This window comes from Pongo pygmaeus, chromosome X (assembly GCF_028885625.2).
Source record: "Pongo pygmaeus isolate AG05252 chromosome X, NHGRI_mPonPyg2-v2.0_pri, whole genome shotgun sequence".
Lineage (NCBI taxonomy): Eukaryota > Metazoa > Chordata > Mammalia > Primates > Hominidae > Pongo > Pongo pygmaeus.
The window spans coordinates 105,577,950-105,599,475 of NC_072396.2; the positions used below are offsets into that span (position 1 = coordinate 105,577,950).

Here is a 21,526-nt window from a genome sequence, read left to right on the forward strand (position 1 = left end):
CTATGCACATCTTTGTTAATTTCTTTTTCTCTTCCTCTCCTCTGATTATATGAAAAATACTTGAGATAATTGTTATAAATCAGGTTTCAGGTGGGCAAATATGATTGAATTAGCATTATCCTGTAACAGTACAGTGGCTGATGGGAGTTTTTTTTTGTCCCTGCCTCCCTGTTGGGAGAATAGAATAACAAGAATAGATGCTGAATGTGAAAGGAGTGGGCCATGGTGGTTAGTCTTTATTTTCCCACACATCCTGATTCATTTCCTGTCCTTCTCTGTCTCGTTCTATGCCCTGGGCGCCTGATCCTTAGGGACTGCATCCCCCAGGCTCCATTTGTAATTGACTTCTGCTTGGGTTTGGTCAATGGAATGCACTGGCACAGCTTTGGAGGGAAGAAGAGAGAAGACAATGTATTTCTTCACTGCTCCCACTCTGATTTGGGCTATGTTTTATTGGCAGTGACTATATCCCTTCAAGATTTTAGCTTCTTCCAGAAGTCCCCTCCTCCATGACTCTAGCTCTCACTAGGCTCCAGAAATACTATTTCTTCCTCTTGCCCTTTTAGGCCTAGGGTAACAGCTACCTGCTGTTGCTAACCTCTGGATGCCAAAAAATTGCTTGTTGGGTCTCATAATCTTGCATATACCTCTGTAAGTAGTCCCTACATTAAAGTCCCTTGAACCATCTGATTTAGATTTTTTTTACTGGCTAGGACTCTGACTGAGGTGCTGGTGTGAGGCCTAGAATTACTGCAGCTATTTTGATACCATTAGAATGCACAGTCAAGGATAAAGCTTTCATGTAAGGAAGGGTATAGCAGAGAAAATTATAGAAAAATGAAGCAGAATCTTAATAAAATTGTACTTAAAATCAGATAACTTCTGGATGCAACTCACTGAAGTAAGAATAGGTGGATATTTCTTAAATATGACAAAAATATATACATTTCTAACAAGAAGCCTTTCATGTTTAAGGGATAAACACTAGAAGCATTTCCATTAAAATTAGGAAAAAGACAAGAATGCCAGTTATTTCCACAATTATTTAACATTGTTCTAGAAGTACTAGTTAATGCAGTTAACCAAGAGAAAGAAATGTAATATTAATATTGGAAAGGAGGGGGCAGGCAAGATTATCATTACCACAAATGAAGCAAATCTAAGAGAATCAACTAAAGACTACTTGAAACCTTTGGAACTCCATAAAAAGGCTGGTTATGAAATCAATAGATTAAAAACTGATCACTTTCATATATAAAAACAACAAACAAAATGTAAAATAAGAAAGAAAATCTAAATTACAATGGCCATGGGAAAAGATACAATAAATTACAATAGCCATGGGAAAAGCTCCTTTTGAATAAACTTAACAAAAAAATCTGTAAGACATATCCATTCATTCAGTAAATATGGATTGATAACCTACAGTGTGCCAGGCAATGTTCTAGGAGTTATTTTTATAAAAAAATTTAGAAACTCTGCTGAGAAAAATAAAGACAAATAAGTAGAAAAACTGGGTTGTTGGATAGAAAGATATTCCTGTAAAGATGCCAATTATCCCTCAGTTAACTTATAAATTATATGCAATGCAAATTGAAATTAAAAACAATGGTTTTTAGGGGACTATAACAAAATAACAGATTTTAGTCTCTAAATAAATACCTGTGAACAGGCAGGTAATGATAAAAAAGATGAGTTATGAGAGACCTTACCCTTCAGATATTGAAACATATTATGAAGATACTATAGTTAAAACAGTTTGGTATTTAAGAAGAAAGAAAAGAGAACAGATTGAAAGAATATAATAAAGAATAAAGAAATAGATACGAACATATGTGGATGTTTAGATTATGATAATTATGGTAAAGATGGCACTTTTTTTGGGGGGGTATTATACATTTTATTTAAAGACTTTGAAGTAAAAAAAAAAAAGGTACAGAAATACATATTACATTGTGATGACCACAGTAGTATTCTACATGACAAAAATAAAAACAGATTTAAGTAAATGTATTGGCACTGAACAAGCATTTACTTAACATCCAATCCAGGCTGCATATGCACAAAATGATCTGACCACATGCTTATGCAAAGTAAAGTTTTTCTTAGAACGCCAAAATTCCAACCATTCTGACTGTCCGCTGCCTATTCCCCTGTTGAGTATTTTGAGCGAACTTCTATAGAATATAAAAACAATTGGCATGGCATTTAAAGACTGCAAAAAACAGAACACAATTAAAAACATTTATAATGCATTTCTGTATAAAATATACACCGTAAAGACCACCCTGAATAATGGTTAAAACCTCATCATGGAAAAATGCTCATCATTTTGCACATCATTGATAGAAACTACTGAGAGGTTTTTTTGGGGGGCTGGTGGGAAGGTAAACACCTAACTTAAAGATTCATTCAAAATTTGCTTTAAATTGTGGGTAATAACTCACTGCTTACCACTTCTCAAAATGTTTTATCATGAATACTCTAATATTTAACCACAGGACAAACATAAAGAATAACCTGAAGAAGGTGTTTCTCAAAGTGAGGTTGAAGGCCCCAAAGAAGTCTAAGGTGGGCCCACTAATGTGCATTTTAAACAAACTTCCTAGGTGATTATTTCACATTCCAAAATCTGAGAGCTAATGCCCTATGGGAAACAACACCACTTAAAAGCAAGGCCATAAACATATTTCTGACATGAGATACAGAATTCTAAGTTTATGATTTGAAGTGAACACTGCTTTTTGTTTTAAAACAAGTTTCAGATGTTAAGAGAAACATATTAAATAAACATGTGCATGTATATAAACATTTTCCTTTGAGGTTTTCATTGCTTTCAGACTTATGTTATTTGAAGGAAAGAGAGTACACAGCTAGAAACTGGGAAAATGACATTTCCAATGAAATGTAGCATCCACCCCTCCAAAAAAAGATAATTTATTAAATGCCTACAAATTTTGAAATATTTGAAATTTAAACTAGGACACTTTCCTAAAATTAAGTTTTACTAAGATTAAAAAACTTTAAGTAATTTAGATAATCATGGTTACTTTTTAAGTCCCTTTTCATTAAAAAATATTTAAAATAAACAACAGAAGGATGCTATATTTGGCACCCCCTTAAATAATAAACTGCTAAACACTAATATTAATAAAAAATAATCCGAGGAACTCTGCCTCTGAAATGTATTCTACTATGTGTTACATGTGTTATCCAGTTAATAAAAACTCACTGAAAGAGCTGATACTGTGATGTGTGTGAGTGTATGTGTGTGTCCTGAACATTTATTCATGCCTACTTTATTTTTCTGATTTCACTAAAGACTCTATAAACAGGGTCCAATCATATAGATAATGTGGTTTAGGGGGAGAAATGAGCATAATTAAGATACCCTACTTAAAAAATAAATAATTTTCCTGTATACTAAATTATAAGGAAAAAATATTATACATTCTGCCTCCACTGAATACATGGAATGCTTTTACAAGTTTGGTAACAATAATGAGTGCCTCATTTGAATCAAGTCACAAAAGCAACTGTGGGGATTCACACTCCAATAGGAAATAAAAATATTACCACTGTACTTTTCTGTATCTATTTTAAATTTCTGTTTTTTTTCCTTTCTATATACTGAGTAATTTTCCATTCAACTGCATCCTTGGTCTTTTGCAGTATATATATTAACATTGCAGTTAAAGTTTCCAATAAATGGATAGGCTCAGGAGCTACCCCATTAATATACTTAAAAAGAAAAATCATTTGTGCCAGTTTTGCAAAAATAGTTAATGATTTGGAATGTGATTCATAATAAAAAGTGTCTGTTTTTTAACTCAAGAAGAATTTCCCAATTTGGTTTTTGTTTTGTTTTGTTTTGTTTGAGACCGTGTCTCACTCACTGTTGCCTAGGCTGGAGTAATCTTGGCTCTCTGGAAACTCCATCTCCTGGGTTCAAGAGATTCTCCTGCTTCAGCCTCCCGAGTAGCTGGGATTACAGGTATGTGCCACCATGCCCAGCTAATTTTTGTATTTTTAGTAGAGACAGGATTTCACCATGTTGGTCAGGCCGATCTCGAACTCCTGACCTCAAGTGATCTGCCTGCCTCAGCCTCCCAAAGTACTGGAATTACAGGCGTTGAGTCACTGCACCCAGCTGAATTTCCCAATTCTAAGCAAGCAGCATCTTCTATTACCAATTTAATAACTGCTGCCTTAAAAAATCGATAATTTATTTATCCAAGGCAATAAAATTTACACCTGAATTTTTAAACATAAAGAACTCCAAAACTAATAGGTAATATAAAAAGTTGTTGCATTTTATATTAATCTTTTATTTCAAAATTAAACCCTGAAGTGATTTAACACAGAATGACAAAAATTATGGGAGGTTTATGATGTAATCGCACTATGTGCCTTAATGCAACAGATACTTTTTAAATGCAGTTGTTTTCTTTTTTTTTTTTTAAACAAAAAAGATAACTTCATTACTCATCTGTAGGCCTTTTAAAAACTGAAAAAGCAGTTCAACTAAATTTTGACATGATTGTCTGGAAGCTAGTATTAATTTATTTTTCATAGTAAAACAGATGTAATAACTGATTCATGTAGTCTACGAAAGAAGATATTGGGTGTTTTTTTGTAGGTGGCAAATATAAAATAGTTAATTGTATCCAGGCTGGCAGCAAGTTTATCCATGCATTAAATGGCAACATGAGTAGAATACATGGTTGAAAAATGAGGATCGGACACATTCTTCTGCAGACATCAAAAGAGGATTGATATACTCAAAACCTTCAAATTCAGACTGATTAATCTTCCTCACAATGTCATCGACATCTGGAGTGAGCTGGACAGGTTCATTAGTAAGCTGAGAATCAAAGTTGTCCAAACCAAATTCCCCAGAAATATTTGCTTTAAAGGGAAGTACTACCTGTTTTTGCTCCATCATATCCCAATCAACATTTCAGAAGAACGGGTGTCCCTGAATATCAGCAAATCCTGTTTGAGGATGACAACCCAATCATTCCTTAGGGTCCTTGTTAAGAAAACTCTTCAGAACACTTGCAGCTTTTACAGACAGAGAACGTGGTATGCGAATTTGTTTTTCCAAAATAACTTGGAAGAGATAATCCTCTGTGTTCTGGTCAGGGTTATCGGAGCTCCCAACAGTATCAAATGGAGACTTTCCTGCCATCATCTCAAACATTAGCACTCCAAGAGCCCACCAGTCAACACTGAAACCATAATCTCCTCCTCTTAAAATTTCAGGAGCAATGTAATTAGGAGTACCACAGAAAGTGCTGGTTGTATCTCCTGGCCGTAATCCTTCCTTAACACATGCCGTAGTCAGTGAGTTTAATGTGGCCTTCAGAGTCCAGTAGTACATTGTCCAGTTTCAAATCTCTATAAATTATCCCTCGCTCATGAAGATAATTGAATGCTAGACTGATTTCTGCAGAGTAAAATCTGGCATGTTCTTCAGGAAATTTTCTTTGTCGCTGCATATGAAACATTAGGTCTCCTCCATTTACATACTCTATAACAAAGAACAATCTACTTTCTGTCTGAAAGCAACACTGCAGCCCAACAAGGAAAGGATGATTGGATGCCTACTCAAACACATATGTCTCTGTCTGCACCCAATCAATATCCTCATCATCATTAACAAGCTCTTTTTTCACAACTTTCATTGCATAAATACGATCTTTTTTTTTTTTTTTTTTTTTTTAATGGAACCAACAGTACTTTGGCTTAACTTCCTCTTCCTATTACCCGGAGCAAATCAAAATCCTGAAGACCTAGACTGGATGAAGCTTTGCCACTTTCCCTGGTGTTCATTGCCTCTTTTTCTTCACCAACTTGATCCAAACTCTCATGACTTGAAGGATTATATGGAATTACTGTCTGTGCATGGTCAGAATGCATGGATGACTGATCCATGGGCATCATTTGTTCCAGTGGCAAAGAATGCCGCCCACATTCAATTGTGAGGCGTTTATGGCACTTCTTATGAACCAAGAGTTTGAAGTTGATGCACTTATATCCTTGGCGTCCAAGTCCCCATATTCGGTCTGTGCAGATGGCACAGTGAGCACGCCTGTTGAAGCGCTTGGCTTGGAAAGTGTGGCCATTGGCACAATAAAGCTTTCTCCAGCGGCATGCACCTCTATGGTAGATGGATTTATCTTCTCTTGGACAAGGCATCCCGGGACGTTCTGGTACACAAGGGAACACATGAATCAACAGTTCAGAGTCCTTGTTTAGCTTATAAAGTCTAAAGGCTTCTTCTAACTCCAACTGAGATGATACTGTACACGGGTCTCCTTCCTCGTCTATCCATTTCATGGTGAAGAGCTGTTCGTTGTCAAAAGAACACGTCTCGAACCACATTGCAAAGGCCCTCAAAGGAGATGGAAGGTTCAAAATGTGTTATCATGATATCCCCGCGGTAGTAGGCTTTCACCCAGACCTGGTGGGAATGGTCCCCACTGCAGCCGCCTGCGACCGTGTGGGACATGGTGCTGCTGTCCCTCTGGGTCGGCATCTCCTCACTCCCCCGCCTCAACGCTGGAGGCAGGGGGTGCGGGGGGGCGCTTCGGACGCCCTGGAGGACTCAGCCGCCCATGCCTGTCGGAGAACCGCGGCGGTCCGCCCACCTACCTGCCCACCTTGCCCGCAGCGCCGACCCAAGGGTTGCCTCGCCTGAGCAGCCCAAAGATGGCACTTTAACTCAGTGAGCTAAAGAGGGGATTATTTGATAATTAGCATTAGGACAATTTGCTAGCCATTTGGAAGAAAATAATTCCATATGGACCAAATTTTTTTTTTTTTTAAGTATTTATTGATCATTCTTGGATGTTTCTCAGAGGGGGGATGTGGCAGGGTCATAGGATAATAGTGGAGAGAAGGTCAGCAGATAAACACATGAACAAAGGTCTCTGGTTTTCCTAGGTAGTGTTTGTGTCCCTGGGTACTTGAGATTAGGGAGTGGTGATGACTCTTAATGAGCATGCTGCCTTCAAGCATCTGTTTAACAAAGCACATCTTGCACCGCCCTTAATCCATTTAACCCTGAGTTGACACAGCACATGTTTCAGAGAGCACTGGACGGGGGGCAAGGCCGTAGATCAACAGCATCCCAAGGCAGAAGAATTTCTCCTAGTACAGAACAAAATGGAGTCTCCTATGCCTACTTCTTTCTACACAGACACAATAACAATCTGATCTCTCTTTCTTTTCCCCCAATTTTTTTCTTTTCAACAAAACTGCCATTGTCATCATGGCCCATTCTCGATGGTCGCTGTCTCTTCCGAGCTGTTGGGTACACCTCCCAGACGGGGCGGCCGGGCAGAGGTGCTCCTCACATCCCAGACGATGGGCGGCCGGGCAGAGGCGCTCCTCACTTCCTCCCAGACGGGGTGGCGGCCGGGCAGAGGTGCTCCTCACCTCCCAGACGGGGTGGCTGGGCCTAGGTGCTCCTCACATCCCAGATGGGGCGGCCAGGCAGAGGCGCTCCTCACATCCCAGAAGATGGGAGGCCAGGCAGAAACGCTCCTCACTTCCTATAGGGGATGGCGGCAGGGCAGAGATGCTCCTCACTTCCCAGACGGGGCGGCCGGGCAGAGGCGCTCCTCACTTCCCAGATGGGGCGGCCGGGCAGAGGGGCTCCTCACATCCCAGACGATGGGCAGCCAGGCAGAGACGCTCCTCAATTCCTAGACAGGGTGGCAGCCGGGCAGAGGCTGTAATCTTAGCACTTTGGGAGGCCAAGGCAGGCGGCTGGGAGGTGGAGGTTGTAGCGAGCCGAGATCACGCCACTGCACTCCAGCCTGGGCAACATTGAGCATTGAGTGAGCGAGACTCCGTCTGCAATCCCAGCACCTCGGGAGGCGGAGGCGGGCAGATCACTCGAGGTCAGGAGCTGGAGACCAGCCCGGTCAACACTGCGAAACCCCGTCTCCACCAAAAATACAAAAACCAGTCAGGCGTGGCAGCACGCGCCTGCAGTCCCAGGCACTCGGCAGGCCGAGGCAGGAGAATCACAGGAGCCCGAGGCAGGGAGGTTTCAGCGAGGTGAGATCACTGCAGTACAGTCCAGCCTCGGCAACGGAGGGAGACCGAAGAAAGAGGGAGAGGGAGAGGGAGGGGGAGGGGGAGGGGGAGGGGGAGGGGGAGGGGGAGAGGGCCAAACAGTTAAATATAAAAGAAAACATAAAAATTAGGAGAAAACAGAGATCTCCCTAAGCAGGACACAAACCTCAAAAATGTAAAGAAAAAAGTTGGTAAATTTTACACATCTACAACCATCTGATCTTTGACAAACCTGACAAAAACAAGAAATGGGGAAAGGATTCCCTATTTAATAAATGGTGCTGGGAAAACTGGCTAGCCATATGTAGAAAGCTGAAACTGGATCCCTTCCTTATACCTTATACAAAAATTAATTCAAGATGGATTAAGGACTTAAATGTTAGACCTAAAACCATAAAAACCCTAGAAGAAAACCTAGGCAATAGCATTCAGGACATAGGCAAGGACTTCATGTCTAAAACACCAAAAGCAATGGTAACAAAAGCCAAAATTGACAAATGGGATCTAATTAAACTAAAGGGCTTCTGCACAGCAAAAGAAACTACCATCAGAGTGAACGGGCAACCTACAGAATGGGAGAAAATTTTTGCAATCTACTCATCTGACAAAGGGCTAATATCCAGAATCTACAAAGAACTTAAACAAATTTACAAGAAAAAACCAAACAACCCCATCAAAAAGTGGGCAAAGGATATGAACAGACACTTCTCAAAAGAAGATATTTATGCAGCCAACAGACACATGAAAAAATGCTCATCATCACTGGTCATCAGAGAAATGCAAATCAAAACCACAATGAGATATCATCTCACACCAGTTAGAATGGCGATCATTAAAAAGTCAGGAAACACGGGTGCTGGAGAGGATGTGGAGAAATAGGAACACTTTTACACTGTTGGTGGGACTATAAACTAGTTCAACCATTGTGGAAGACAGTGTGGCGATTCCTCAGGGATCTAGAACTAGAAATACCATTTGACCCAGCCATCCCATTACTGGGTATATACCCAAAGGATTATAAATCATGCTGCTATAAAGACACATGCACACGTATTTTTACTGTGGCACTATTCACAATAGCAAAGACTTGGAACCAACCCAAATGTCCATCAATGATAGACTGGATTAAGAAAATGTGGCACATATACCCCATGGAATACTATGCAGCCATAAAAAAGGATGAGTTCATGTCCTTTGTAGGGACATGGATGAAGCTGGAAACCATCATTCTCAGCAAAGTATCCCAAGGCCAAAAAACCAAACACCGCATGTTCTCACTCATAGGTGGGAATTGAACAATGAGAACACTTGGACACAGGAAGGGGAACATCACACACCGGGGCCTGTCGTCGGGTGGGGGGAGAGGGGAGGGATAGCATTAGGAGATATACCTAATGTAAATGACGAGTTAATGGGTGCAGCACACCAACATGGCGCATGTATACATACGTAACAAACCTGCACGTTGTGCACATGTACCCTAGAACTTAAAGTATAATAAAAAAAGAAAAAAAAGTTGGTAAATTTTGTACTGTAAAGATAAAAAATTCTATATAGTAGAAGTCCAAAAAATTATAAATCGGGAAAATATTTATAACACTTATTGAAGTCAAAAGACTCATTTGCTTAATTTGCAGAAAGTTCTTATGTATTAGTAAGAAACAGATGAACAACTTAGTAAAAAAATGAGGAAAGACAGTACACAGAAAGATAAATACAGATGCTTAACAAACCTCTGAGAAGATGTTTAATCTCACTTATAATTAAATAAATTAATTATTTGGAGCACAACATAGAATGCATATATATGTATCTATCTATCAATCTATCTATCGATCTATATATATATATAAATTTAAGAGGTGAAAGTTGGCAGCATGGGTAAAATTTAAAATGAATACCCATTTTGACACAATTATTTTACTTCTAGGAATTTATCTTGAGGAAATAATATCATAGTTGCCAAAATATATGTATACAGAAATCTTCACTGTGGCATCTTTGTAATAGATAAAGATTAGGAAGAGGCTAAGTATCAGTCAGTAAAAGATTGGTTAAATTCTGGTAAATCCACGCTACAGAATATTAGTTTGTCTGCTAAAAAGATTCACATGATATATCAGGTGAAAAAAATAGTTATGCAGAATAATACGCACAGTATAATCCAAAATTATTTTAGAAAGATATATGTGTGCATACACACATAATGTATCTACATATATTTTTTGGTAATATATATGAAACAGCAACAAAACCTGGAAAGAGTCACCTGAAAAATTAACAGTGGTTTTCATAGGATTTATCCTAGGATTGAAGTAGATTGGTCATCACAGTAGTTATCAGAGGGGTGGGGAAATTGAGATTTTTTATTTTCTGTTCCCCTCTTTTCCTAGTTACCACCTGCTTTCCTTCATCTCAGCTGAAAACTTCACTCTCTCTGCCCCAGCAAGGAAACTTTCCCTGATCCTCAGACTATGCCACTTTTTTAAAAACGATATTAACAGAGGTTTTTTCCTTTACAGTATTTTTCTCAGTGTGTGTGTGTGTGTGTGTGTGTGTGTGTGTGTGTGTGTGTGCGCGCGCTTATTTTATTAAGGTCTTATTTCCACCACGAGAGAAGAGTCTGTGTTGTTTTTGCTCACCAATACATTCCCCATAAGCTCAGCACTTGTGGCCGCTCCCCTATTTCCTCTCCTTCCCAGTATTATGATGTGGACAATTTAATTTTCCTCAGTCTTATATAAAGGGTTATAAAAGTGCACTTTTAGGCATCCCCCAAATCATCCATACACAGATGAAGAAGAACACATGAAAAACAAACAGCAAATGTCAGGTTGCACTAAACAATGAAATACTAAGGACACTCCCATTTTCTTCAAGAATAAGATCTGGAGGCCCTCAATCACCATTATCATTCAAACTAATTCTGAAGGTTCTGGTCAATGGAATACATGCAGAAAATAAAAGAATAAGGAATATAAATACTGGAAAAGAAGAAATGAAAAATCATCATTTGCAGATATTATGCATGCATACCTAGAAAAACCAAAAGTATCAATGAAAAAACTATTAGAAATAATAAGAATGGTCACTAAAGATAAATATATCATAATTAATTACTTTACCTGAGACAAACAATAACCAGGTAGAATGTGTAATCATAATAGGAATGTCATTCATATAAACAAAACACAAACATAATAAGAAATGAGTATAAAGAAACATAACATTTATTGAAAATCTCAAAAGTTGGCATGGATAGAAAGACTCCATTTTTAAAGATATAAATTCTCCAATTAAAGTGCAGATTTATTGCAAGTACTGCAGTAAATGTCAATTGTTTTGTTTTGTATATTGTTCAACTTGGAACTCGACACATCCACATACATATACTGTATATTTGCAGGAAGAAAGGTCGATATCATTGAAAGTGCTTGGTGGTAGAATAGGCATTGCAGGGCAGTTTTGCATTCTACTCTACAGATTTCTGCACTTAAAAAAATAAGTATATAACTAGAGACAGAGAAGAGGGGAGAGGAATAGACTTTCTTTCTTTTTCTTTTTCTTTTCTTTTTTTTTTTTTTTTGAGATGGAGTCTTGCTCTGTTGCCCAGGCTGGAGTGCAATGGCACAATCTCAACTCACTGCAACCTCTGCCTCCTGGGTTCAAGCGATTCTCCTGCCTCAGCCTCCCAAGTAGCTGGGACTACAGGTGCGTGCCACCATTCCCGGCTAATTTTTGTATTTTTAGTAAAGATGGGGTTTTACCATGCTGGCCAGGCTGGGCTCGAACTCCTGACCTCAAGTGATCTGCCAGCTTCAGCCTCCCACAGTGCTGGGGAGGAGTAGATTTTCTATTGAGGGGATATATAGCTTTTTTTCAGGAAAGTATTAATAGTTCTTAGTTATTTTTTAAAAGTCATACATGCCTGTGAGAATCTGATGAAAGCTATGGCTCCTTTCTCCACAAAAATGAATTGCAGGTGGTCCACAAGGTTGTCCGTGTGAGAATGCCTACTCTGGGTTAATCCATGGGGATTGTTCCTTAGGCATATATTTGGCTGAGCGGGCACCAAGGTGGATATGGACTGGCAGGCAGTAACTCTGCAACAAGATTAGGTTCTCTTTTTAAGGAAGCCAGAGGCAAGAAGCCCAGCGGGCTGCACCTCTCAGGTCAGGTGGTGGCAGCACACAGTATTAGGAGCAATGCTCACTCAGGCACCATGAATAAGGGCAGAGGGGTAGGTAGGAACAGTAAGCCCTTCGATGCATTGCTGTTACCTCTGTGGGAATTTGGGGAAGGAAGGGAAGGAGCCAAAGGTGTTTACTCTGATTGGTCACCTGAGTAAACGTGGCATTTACCACCTTGGTCACTCATCTATATATATTTTTGGAGTGAACAATAGATGGGTGCCTGAATACAGGGGATGAGAGGCTATGGAATGTGGAAGGGTGGGAGGGCAGCACCTTCTTCCGCTCTTGACAGGGCAGGATTAGAACATCTCTGCATCCCTCACACCCTCAGGTGCCTCAGCCTTAGTAGACTGGAATTCAATTCAGAGGCAGGTGATCAGAGTAGCCATCAAATCACAAGAGGTTCATATAACAGTCGGTCAAGACTTTGGGACGTTAAATACATGCTTTTCTTTAATTAAATAAGACAGGGTTGTGTTGCTTTAACCTATCAAATTGCAAGTTGATTCAAAAATAGAAAAAGTAAGGAATTATTTGTGTAAAATGGCCAAGATTAGACAACTGGTTGTCTCTTTGTGGAGTAATTCATAGATCATGTAAAAAAAATCCATTTTTTTTAAGAGATAGAGGCTTGCTCTCTGTCACCCAGGCTGGAGTGCAGTGCTGAGATCATAGCTCACTGCAGCCTTAAACTCCTGGGCTCCAGCAATCCACCCACCTCAGCCCACTTTTCAATTTTAAAATGAGTTATTTTGTTTTAAAAGCTACTAATTGGCTGTAACCAGTAGAAATATTTTCCTTCTGTTACAAATAAAATAACGAAATTAATGAGGCCTTTTGGGTTTTCTCTCTCGTTTAAACTCTCCACTCAAAGGAAAATAGCATCATTTTATTTTCTCAATATAAAAGTAATGCGTTACTCATTTAAAAACAAATGAGCAGAAAAGTTTAAATAAGACACTCCCACGATCCTTTTCTAACATCTTGCTCCACATTTTACAGGAGTGCAGAAGAAATTGGACATTCATGACTGGTGATGGGGGGAGGTATAGAGAGAGACAGTTGGACTGGGACTAGAGAAGATAAAAAATTATTCCTCGAAGAGGAAGAAAAGGCCAACGGACAAGGGAGCAGATACAGCTTCTCCCTGTAAACCAAAGAAAGGCAAATTCCAACCACAAAGAGAAGCTGCTTCTAGTCTCCGGGGTTGGCAAAGAGGAAAATGAGTGGCAGGACCTGATGTGTCAGGGAAGGAAGGGGAGGGCCGGCTTCTGCGGCGCTGCTGATGGGAGTGGTAATTGGGGTCCTGATCTCATGGTTGACGTGGCCCTCACGTGAGCTGGAGCCGACGCGTGCAGACGTCCTTCTAATCCTAGTCTTCGTTTGGTCCGGTTGCACTCTCCCTGTCGCCCAGAGGGCGAGAGGGCCTGTGGCCTGGGGGAAGGAGGACGAGGTTACTGCCTGGATCCCAGCAGGTTTGTGTGTGGATGGGCGTTGCCAGGGGATCCCTGCGGCGCGAGCAGTGAACGGTGGAGGCCGAAGGGGGAGCACAGTTCGCTTTCTCCAAACCCTTGCAGTATCCCTGGCCCTTTCTAGAACAAAAATGGTGGACCTTGGGGCCGGATTCTAGGGGCGACCCCAGACTCGGGCGTCGTGGGACCTTTAACATCCAGGGCCTTGAATCAGGGAGGGCAGATATTCGGATTCAAGTCCTGTGTGCTGGTCCATCTACCAAGCCAGAATCTTGGGGCTGTGCGTCTGACAGTCATACCCCTTTTCTTTCAGTAGGACGCTGTGCCATTTGGGAACAAAGGAATAGTCTGCCTGGAATCCCTGCAGGTCAGTGTAAAGCTGGGGCTGTCCCGCGGCGCCCAGAAGGACTGGGATGACTGAAGTTCTTGCCTTAACTTGGGCCCTTTACCGACTCTCAAGCAATCGTCCTGCCATTTTTTTTTCTTCAGTAAAAGAGGATGTAACAGTGCCTGCAGGAAAAGTGCTTGTTATTGCGGGTAGGGTGCGTTGGGGAGAAGGATAGAAGAGATCGGTTGGTTTTGTTTTTCTCCTCGGATTTTCCATATCCCTCCCTCGCCCCGCCCCGCTTCCAGTGGTTTGAAAGGGGTGTGGTTTTGCTGGGAAAATGGCCGACCGCTGGGGCTGCGGGAGGGAGTGAGGGCCGGGGGCGGGGACGGGGGTAGGGGAACACTACCAAGCGAGAGGGCTGGTGTCAGCGGAGTCCAGAGAAGTGAGGGTAGGGTGAGAAACAAAAAGGTAAAATCCATTGACAGCCAGGACCCTGAATTAGGAAAAGTGGATATTGGGACTCCCCGAAGTGCTTTTCTGTCCGCTGAGCCATCAGTTTCTGCCTTGTTGCCTGTGTCTGCAGATCTTGGGGCCGGAGGCCAGTTCAACCCTTGGAGCAGGAAGAAACGCAAAGTTGTCAAGAACCAAGTAGGTCATAATAAGGGTGATGGCATTATTTGGGGGTGGAGCATGGTGGCGACTGCAACTCGAGTGGGCCCGTGGATCCCTTCCATATCCCCCTCCTTCCCTCTTATCTACACCATTTCGGAGCTTGCAAAAGAAATTGCTCTGCAAGTACAAGACAGGGAAGAAAATAGCTGAGAAGGGGTGGGCGTCAAGAGAGTCCAGGGGTTGGGAGGACGTTACTCCAAATTACTGTTTGGGGTACAGTGTCCTTGGCGTTGGTCCGTCGACCAAGCACTCACTTCTGAAGTTTGTCAGTCTTGAAGGTTTAGTGGAAGCGGAAACCGAGGTGAGGGAGGTAAGAAATTGCTCCAGAGCAGAGGTAGTTGGTATAATGACACGGGGGTGGGTGGGTGGGGGTGTCCTGGTACCTTTGAGATGGAGGAGTTGGCGGAGGCAAGGGCAGAGTTGGAGACCTTTAGGCATTTCACGCTAGTACGGCTTTTAGATATTGTCACTTCATTTTGTTACAAGGAAAATGTTAACGATGAAAATGTGTGGCGACATCTTCGGAGGATGCCAATGATGGGAGTAGGGGTGGAGGTGGAATGGAGGGTTAGAGGAATCATCGAAGGAGGAAGAGGGAGGGAGATAATGAATTCCAAAGCCGCAGCTCTGTGAGGAGAGGAGGGTAACCGAAGGCGGGAAACATTGGGCAAGGCAGTTGTAAAGGGCTAGGAATTCAGAAGACGGATGTGTGTCCCGTCCCAGGTGAGATCTATATGTCCCCCGAGCTCTCAGTACCCCTCTCCCCACGCCCTTGTCTGCAGGTTTGCACGAAGCAGTGCACTTGGAAGCAAGAAAGAGAAGGAAAAAAACTGCCTGGACCTCTGTGGGTGCATGTGAGGGCGCCACTGTTCACAGGACATCTGGAAGGGCAGGGGTGGCAGGGAACTTTAACGTTCTGGGGTGGGGTGGTGGAACGTGAGGTTGGAGAGTCTTTAAGCGGGGAAAATTTCCAAACTTAGCTTCCGGGTGGAAGAAAGGAATCAGTGATCTAGATATCAAGCCCCGAGTCTCTGCCAGTATCTCTGTATTTTTGTACGTTTGTTTGTTTTGTTGTAGTTTCAGTGTGTTTGCGTGCAAAGACATAAAAGGAGGAGGAGCCTGAAATCTGAAATGCATCCTTTATTCCTAGGTCAAGGTGCCTCAGAGCCAGCCAGCAGTAGCTGCAGACTCCGCCCGCGACGTGTGCGCGCTTCTCTGGGCCAGAGCGAGCCTGTTTTGTGCTCGGGTTAAGAGATTTGTCCCAGCTATACCATGGGCCGCACTCGGGAAGCTGGCTGCGTGGCCGCTGGTGTGGTTATCGGGGCTGGTGCCTGCTACTGTGTATACAGACTGGCTTGGGGAAGAGATGAGAACGAGAAAATCTGGGACGAAGACGAAGAGTCTACGGACACCTCAGAGATTGGGGTTGAGACTGTGAAAGGAGCTAAAACCAACGTTGGGGCAGGGTCTGGGGCCAAACTTCAGGGTGATTCAAAGGTCAAGCCTGAGGTGAATTTGGGACTCGAGGATTGTCCGGGTGTAAAAGAGAAGGCCCATTCAGGATCCCACAGAGGAGGCGGCCTAGAGGCCAAGGCCAAGGCCCTTTTCAACACGCTGAAGGAACAGGCAAGTGCAAAGGCAGGCAAAGGGGCTAGGATGGGTACCATCACTGGGAACAGGACCCTTGCACCAAGTTTACCCTGCCCAGGAGGCAGGGGTGGAGGCTGCCACCCCACCAGGAGTGGATCTAGGGCCGGGGGCAGGGCAAGTGGAAAATCCAAGGGAAAGGCCCGAAGTAAGAGCACCAGGGCTCCAGCTACAACATGGCCTGTCCGCAGAGGCAAGTTTAACTTTCCTTATAAAATTGATGATATTCTGAGTGCTCCCGACCTCCAAAAGGTCCTCAACATCCTGGAGCGAACAAATGATCCTTTTATTCAAGAAGTAGCCTTGGTCACTCTGGGTAACAATGCAGCATATTCATTTAACCAGAATGCCATACGTGAATTGGGTGGTGTCCCAATTATTGCAAAACTGATAAAAACAAAAGACCCCATAATTAGGGAAAAGACTTACAATGCCCTTAATAACTTGAGTGTGAACGCAGAAAATCAGGGCAAGATTAAGACGTACATCAGTCAAGTTTGTGATGACACCATGGTCTGTCGCTTGGACTCAGCTGTGCAGATGGCTGGGCTAAGACTGTTAACCAACATGACTGTGACTAATCATTACCAACATTTGCTTTCCTATTCTTTTCCAGACTTTTTTGCTTTGTTATTCCTGGGAAATCATTTCACCAAGATACAGATTATGAAACTAATTATAAACTTTACTGAAAATCCAGCCATGACAAGAGAGCTGGTCAGTTGTAAAGTACCATCAGAATTGATTTCCCTCTTTAATAAAGAATGGGATAGAGAGATTCTTCTTAATATCCTTACCCTATTTGAGAATATAAATGACAACATAAAAAATGAAGGGCTTGCATCATCCAGGAAAGAATTCAGCAGAAGTTCACTTTTTTTCTTATTCAAAGAGTCTGGAGTTTGTGTTAAGAAAATCAAAGCACTAGCAAATCACAATGATCTGGTGGTGAAAGTAAAAGTCCTGAAAGTATTAACCAAACTCTAATTTGGAGTCTGTCCCAAACTATATTGAGGTATTTGCAGTTGGTAAGATGTGATTTGTAAATTCTTTGTTTTTCATTGTGCATATATGGTAAAGAGATCTTTTCAGCTGCTATTTTGGAATAATGACTATCATATATCATAACAGTGACTGATGTTGGTTGTAACAGTTTGGTTTAGGATGAACCATTTTAAGGATGCCGAATGGAATATTAGTATTTGTACACAGAAAGAATTTATTGATTTGATCTTATTACCTAGATTGAGATTTTTTAATCTTTCCTCTACCTAAACTGACAATGAATTAGTTATACATCACGAATAAGCTACACTTTTATATTAGTTTATATTTGTTATTCTAAGACTTGTGTTTCATCAATAAAGTTGTGTTTTAAGAAGCAGAAAAAAAAAGACATTGTCTTTGTCCTTGAGTTTATGGTCTGTTTGGAAAGGTAAGATATATGGAAACTAAAACAAAGAGATATTAACAAAACCAGGAGACCATCAGCGCTTAGAGGCAGCAGAAACAGCTGCAGGCCACAGTGCTCAAGGAAAGTTTTTCAGAGGAGAACTCTTAAGTAAGCTGGGTTTGAAGGATAGGATACAAAAAGTCAGAAGGGCACTCAAGATGGGAGGAGGGATGAGAAGAAAGGCACGGAGATGGGAATCCTTCTCCAGAGAGAAGTGCTGGCCTGCTGGAATGGAAAGTGTAGGGAGGGTAGTGACAAGAGAGGGAGTCAGGCAGTAGAGGTGAGTCCTGTTCGTGGAGCACCCCTAACTGCTAAACTGGGGTGTCTGAATATTATTACATCCACCCCTGGGAGACATCAAGGCCTTTTGTGACCAGAGGAATGACAAGATGAAAGGAAAACGATATGGTAGATTTATGTGCAGCAGGAGTCCAAGCTGGGGCGGGGATAGGAGTGGTGACTGGAGATTGGAAAAACAGGAAGCTACCACAACTTAGTCCAGGCATGAGATAATAAAGGTGTGAAATTTTACTGGTGGCCATGGGAATGGTAAAGAGAGGATGGAAATGAGAGATCTTTTGAACCAAAAAGTGCTTAGATGTATTCTGGAGACATACAAAGAAGACCAATTTTATTTTGGGTCCTGGGGCATTTGACAGAAAAATGTCCTCTTAGCCAGTTCTGGTATCTATGTAAGTAAACAGTTACAACTTTGAAATAATAAGAAAGCATAAGTTTTAGTGCTTGTATCAGATTTCCTTTATAAGGTTGGTTAAGGTGGGGCCTTTATGGAACCATAGAGAGTGTTGTTGGGATACACATAGAAGATCTACCTTGCTCCTACGCCATAGTGAGGGTGAGGGCGTCAGGGGAGGAGCACTCTCAAACTGCTGGTGGGAGTATACACTGGTACAAGGTCCATTGGAATATATGCACGTCCTTTAACCCTGTAATTCCACTTGTAGAAATTTATCTTTAGGAAATAATCACATAATTGGCTTGTAGGAAGCTATGCATCTTCAAACTGTTTTGAAGGGTGAAAAGTTGTAAATGACCCAAGTATCTCAAGACAGGCAGTTAGCTAAATAAATTAATGTATGTCCACACATTTAAATATTATGCAGCTATTGAAAATGTTGGTGGACATCTACATTTACCTACATTAGAAATTCAGCATATAGTTTTTTTTTAAAAATTAATTTTTAATTTTTGTGGGTACATAATAGGTGTATATATTTATGAGTTACATGAGATATTCTGATATAGGCATGCAATGTGTAATCATCACATCAGGGTTAATGGGGTATCGATCACCTCAAGCATTTATCCTTTGTGTTACAAACAATCCAGTTATACTCTTTTAGCTTTTTTACAATGTACAATTAAATTATTATTGACTATAGTCACCCTGTTGTGCTATCAAATACTAGATCTTATTCATTATTTCTAACTATTTAGTTTTATTTATTTATTTATTTTTAATTTTTATTTTACTTTAAGTTCCGGGATACATGTGCAGAACGTGCAGATTTGTTACATAGGTGTACGTGTGCCATGGTGATTTGCTGCACCTATTAACTCGTCATCTAGGTTCCGTCTCCTCACCCCCTACCCCCCAACAGGCCCTGGCATGTGTTGTTCCCCTCTCTGTGTCCATGTGTCCTTATTGTTCAACTCCCACTTATGAGTGAGAACATACGGTGTTTGGTTTTTTGTTCCTGTGTTAGTTTGCTGAGGATGATGGATTCCAACTTCATCCATGTCCCTGCAAATGACATGATCTCATTACTTTTTATGGCTGCATAGTATTCCATGGTGTATGTGTACCACATTTTCTTTATCCAGTCTATCATTGACGGGCATTTGGGTTGGTTCCATGTCTTTGCTGTTGTAAATAGTGCTGCAATAAACATACGCATGCATGTGTCCTTATAGTAGAATGATTTATAATCGTTTGGGTATATACCCAGTAACAGGATTGCTGGGTCAAAAGGTATTTCTGGTTCTAGATCCTTGAGGAATCACTACACTGTCTTCCACAATGGTTGAACTAATTTACATTCTCACCAACAGTGTAAAAGTCTTCCTATTTCTCCACAGCCTCACCAGAATCTATTGTTTCTTGACTTTTTAATAATAGCCATTCTGACTAGTGTGAGGTGGTATCTCATTGTGGTTTTGATTTGCATTTCTCTAATGATCAGTGATGTTGAGCCTTTTTTCATGTTTGCTGGCCACCTAAATATCTCCTTTTGAGAAGTGTCTGTTCATATACTTTGCCCACTTTTTGATGGTGTCCTTTGTTTTTTTCTTGTAAATTTGTGTAAGTTCCTTGTAGATTTTGGATATTAGACCACTGTCAGATGAGTAGATTGCAAAAATTTTCTCCCATTCTGTAGTCTAACCATTTTTTGTACCCATTAAGCATTCCCACTTCCCCTCAGTCCTCCACTACCCTTCCCAGCCTCTGGTAACCATCATTCTACTCTCTTATGAGTTCAATTGTTTGAATTTTTAGCTCCCACAAATAAGAGAGAACATCAGCATATAATCTTAAGTGGGAAAAGTAGGCTGTAAAATCACATGCCACACTTTTTTTGAAGAAAACATATCTAAATTATCTCTGCATAAACTCTGCTGCATACTCCGAGAATGTTATTAGTTTTCTATGGGTGATTTTATTGACATTTTACTCATAAAATTAAGATATATCTGCATATTTAAATATTCTGCAGCCATTGAAAATATTGATTGACATCTACATTTATTTACATGGAAACAATGCAGCATATAATCTTAAATGGAAAAGGTGGTTATATGACTATAAACACAGTATATCCCATTTTTGAGAAGTATCAAGCTTTATATGCATTGAAACTTCTGAAAGGCTATATACCCAAATGAGAAAAGTAGTTATTTGTTGGTAAAATGATACTGTATTAATTTAATATTTATTCTTTTTTTCTCATCTATGTTTTGTTATCTATAATAGATGTTGAGTTGTGTAATTGTTGGGAAAGAAAAATGTTGAATTCAGGTAAGGTTGGAAATTAAGGAGATGATAGTATGGGCAGAGTTTATATGGATATTTTTGGAACACATACTGAGTGGAAAATATTTACACCAAAAAGGGAGTTGCATTAAAATGATAGATGTATTGTGAAGATGTGGATAATGTCACATTGGAGTAATGTATGTAAAATGCTAAAATAGTGTTGGAACATAGCAGTTAACTACTGAAAGTGAACACCCTTAGTTTCCAAAAAGACAGAGTTGAAAATTTTTGGTTTACCTTTTTTTTCTAAGGTGTCATTCTACCATACACAAGTGGCATTTGATAAATAAACTGTTAAAATAATTTTTCTTAGGAGTAGGGTCTTTGTTCTCTTTTAAGAATTGAGAATGCTTCCTTGTTGTGATCTTGTCAATTTCTACAACGCTTCTGATGTCTCAGTGATGTTACTGTGGTTTAGACATGAAACCTAAGTCAATGTTTCTCAAAGTAGTATTGGTGGAATATCAGGAATGCATGTACATGTTTTTAGGTTTCACAAGTTCCCTAGAAATGTCTTTTAAATGTTGTTTTCAGGTCACTGATAATTTAAAGAAATTCATTATAAATATATTCTGTATTTTAACGTGTTACCTAGTGATTTTGGAGCCAAATTTTGGG

General features: G+C 40.7%; 1 protein-coding gene and 1 pseudogene across 4 annotated transcripts; one reads left to right on the forward strand and one right to left on the reverse strand.

Moving 5' to 3' along the window:
* Positions 1-4,558: 4,558 nt before the first annotated feature.
* LOC129024626 (protein kinase C iota type-like) lies at positions 4,559-6,561 on the reverse strand (annotated as a pseudogene).
* A 7,039-nt stretch (positions 6,562-13,600) lies between these two features.
* ARMCX1 (armadillo repeat containing X-linked 1) lies at positions 13,601-17,794 on the forward strand. 4 transcript variants are annotated; one of them, XM_063660376.1, is made up of 4 exons: positions 13,601-13,756; positions 14,067-14,120; positions 14,665-14,729; positions 15,536-17,794. In XM_063660376.1, exon 4 carries the CDS (start codon positions 16,026-16,028, stop codon positions 17,385-17,387), a length of 1,362 nt encoding a protein of 453 aa, XP_063516446.1. In that variant the 5' UTR covers positions 13,601-13,756; positions 14,067-14,120; positions 14,665-14,729; positions 15,536-16,025; the 3' UTR covers positions 17,388-17,794. The 4 variants fall into 4 exon arrangements, with proteins under 4 accessions (XP_063516446.1, XP_054328887.1, XP_063516448.1 ...); XM_054472912.2 differs by having other exon boundaries at positions 13,602-13,756; positions 15,904-17,794; XM_063660378.1 differs by having other exon boundaries at positions 13,603-13,756; positions 14,070-14,120.
* The last annotated feature ends 3,732 nt before the right edge of the window (positions 17,795-21,526 follow it).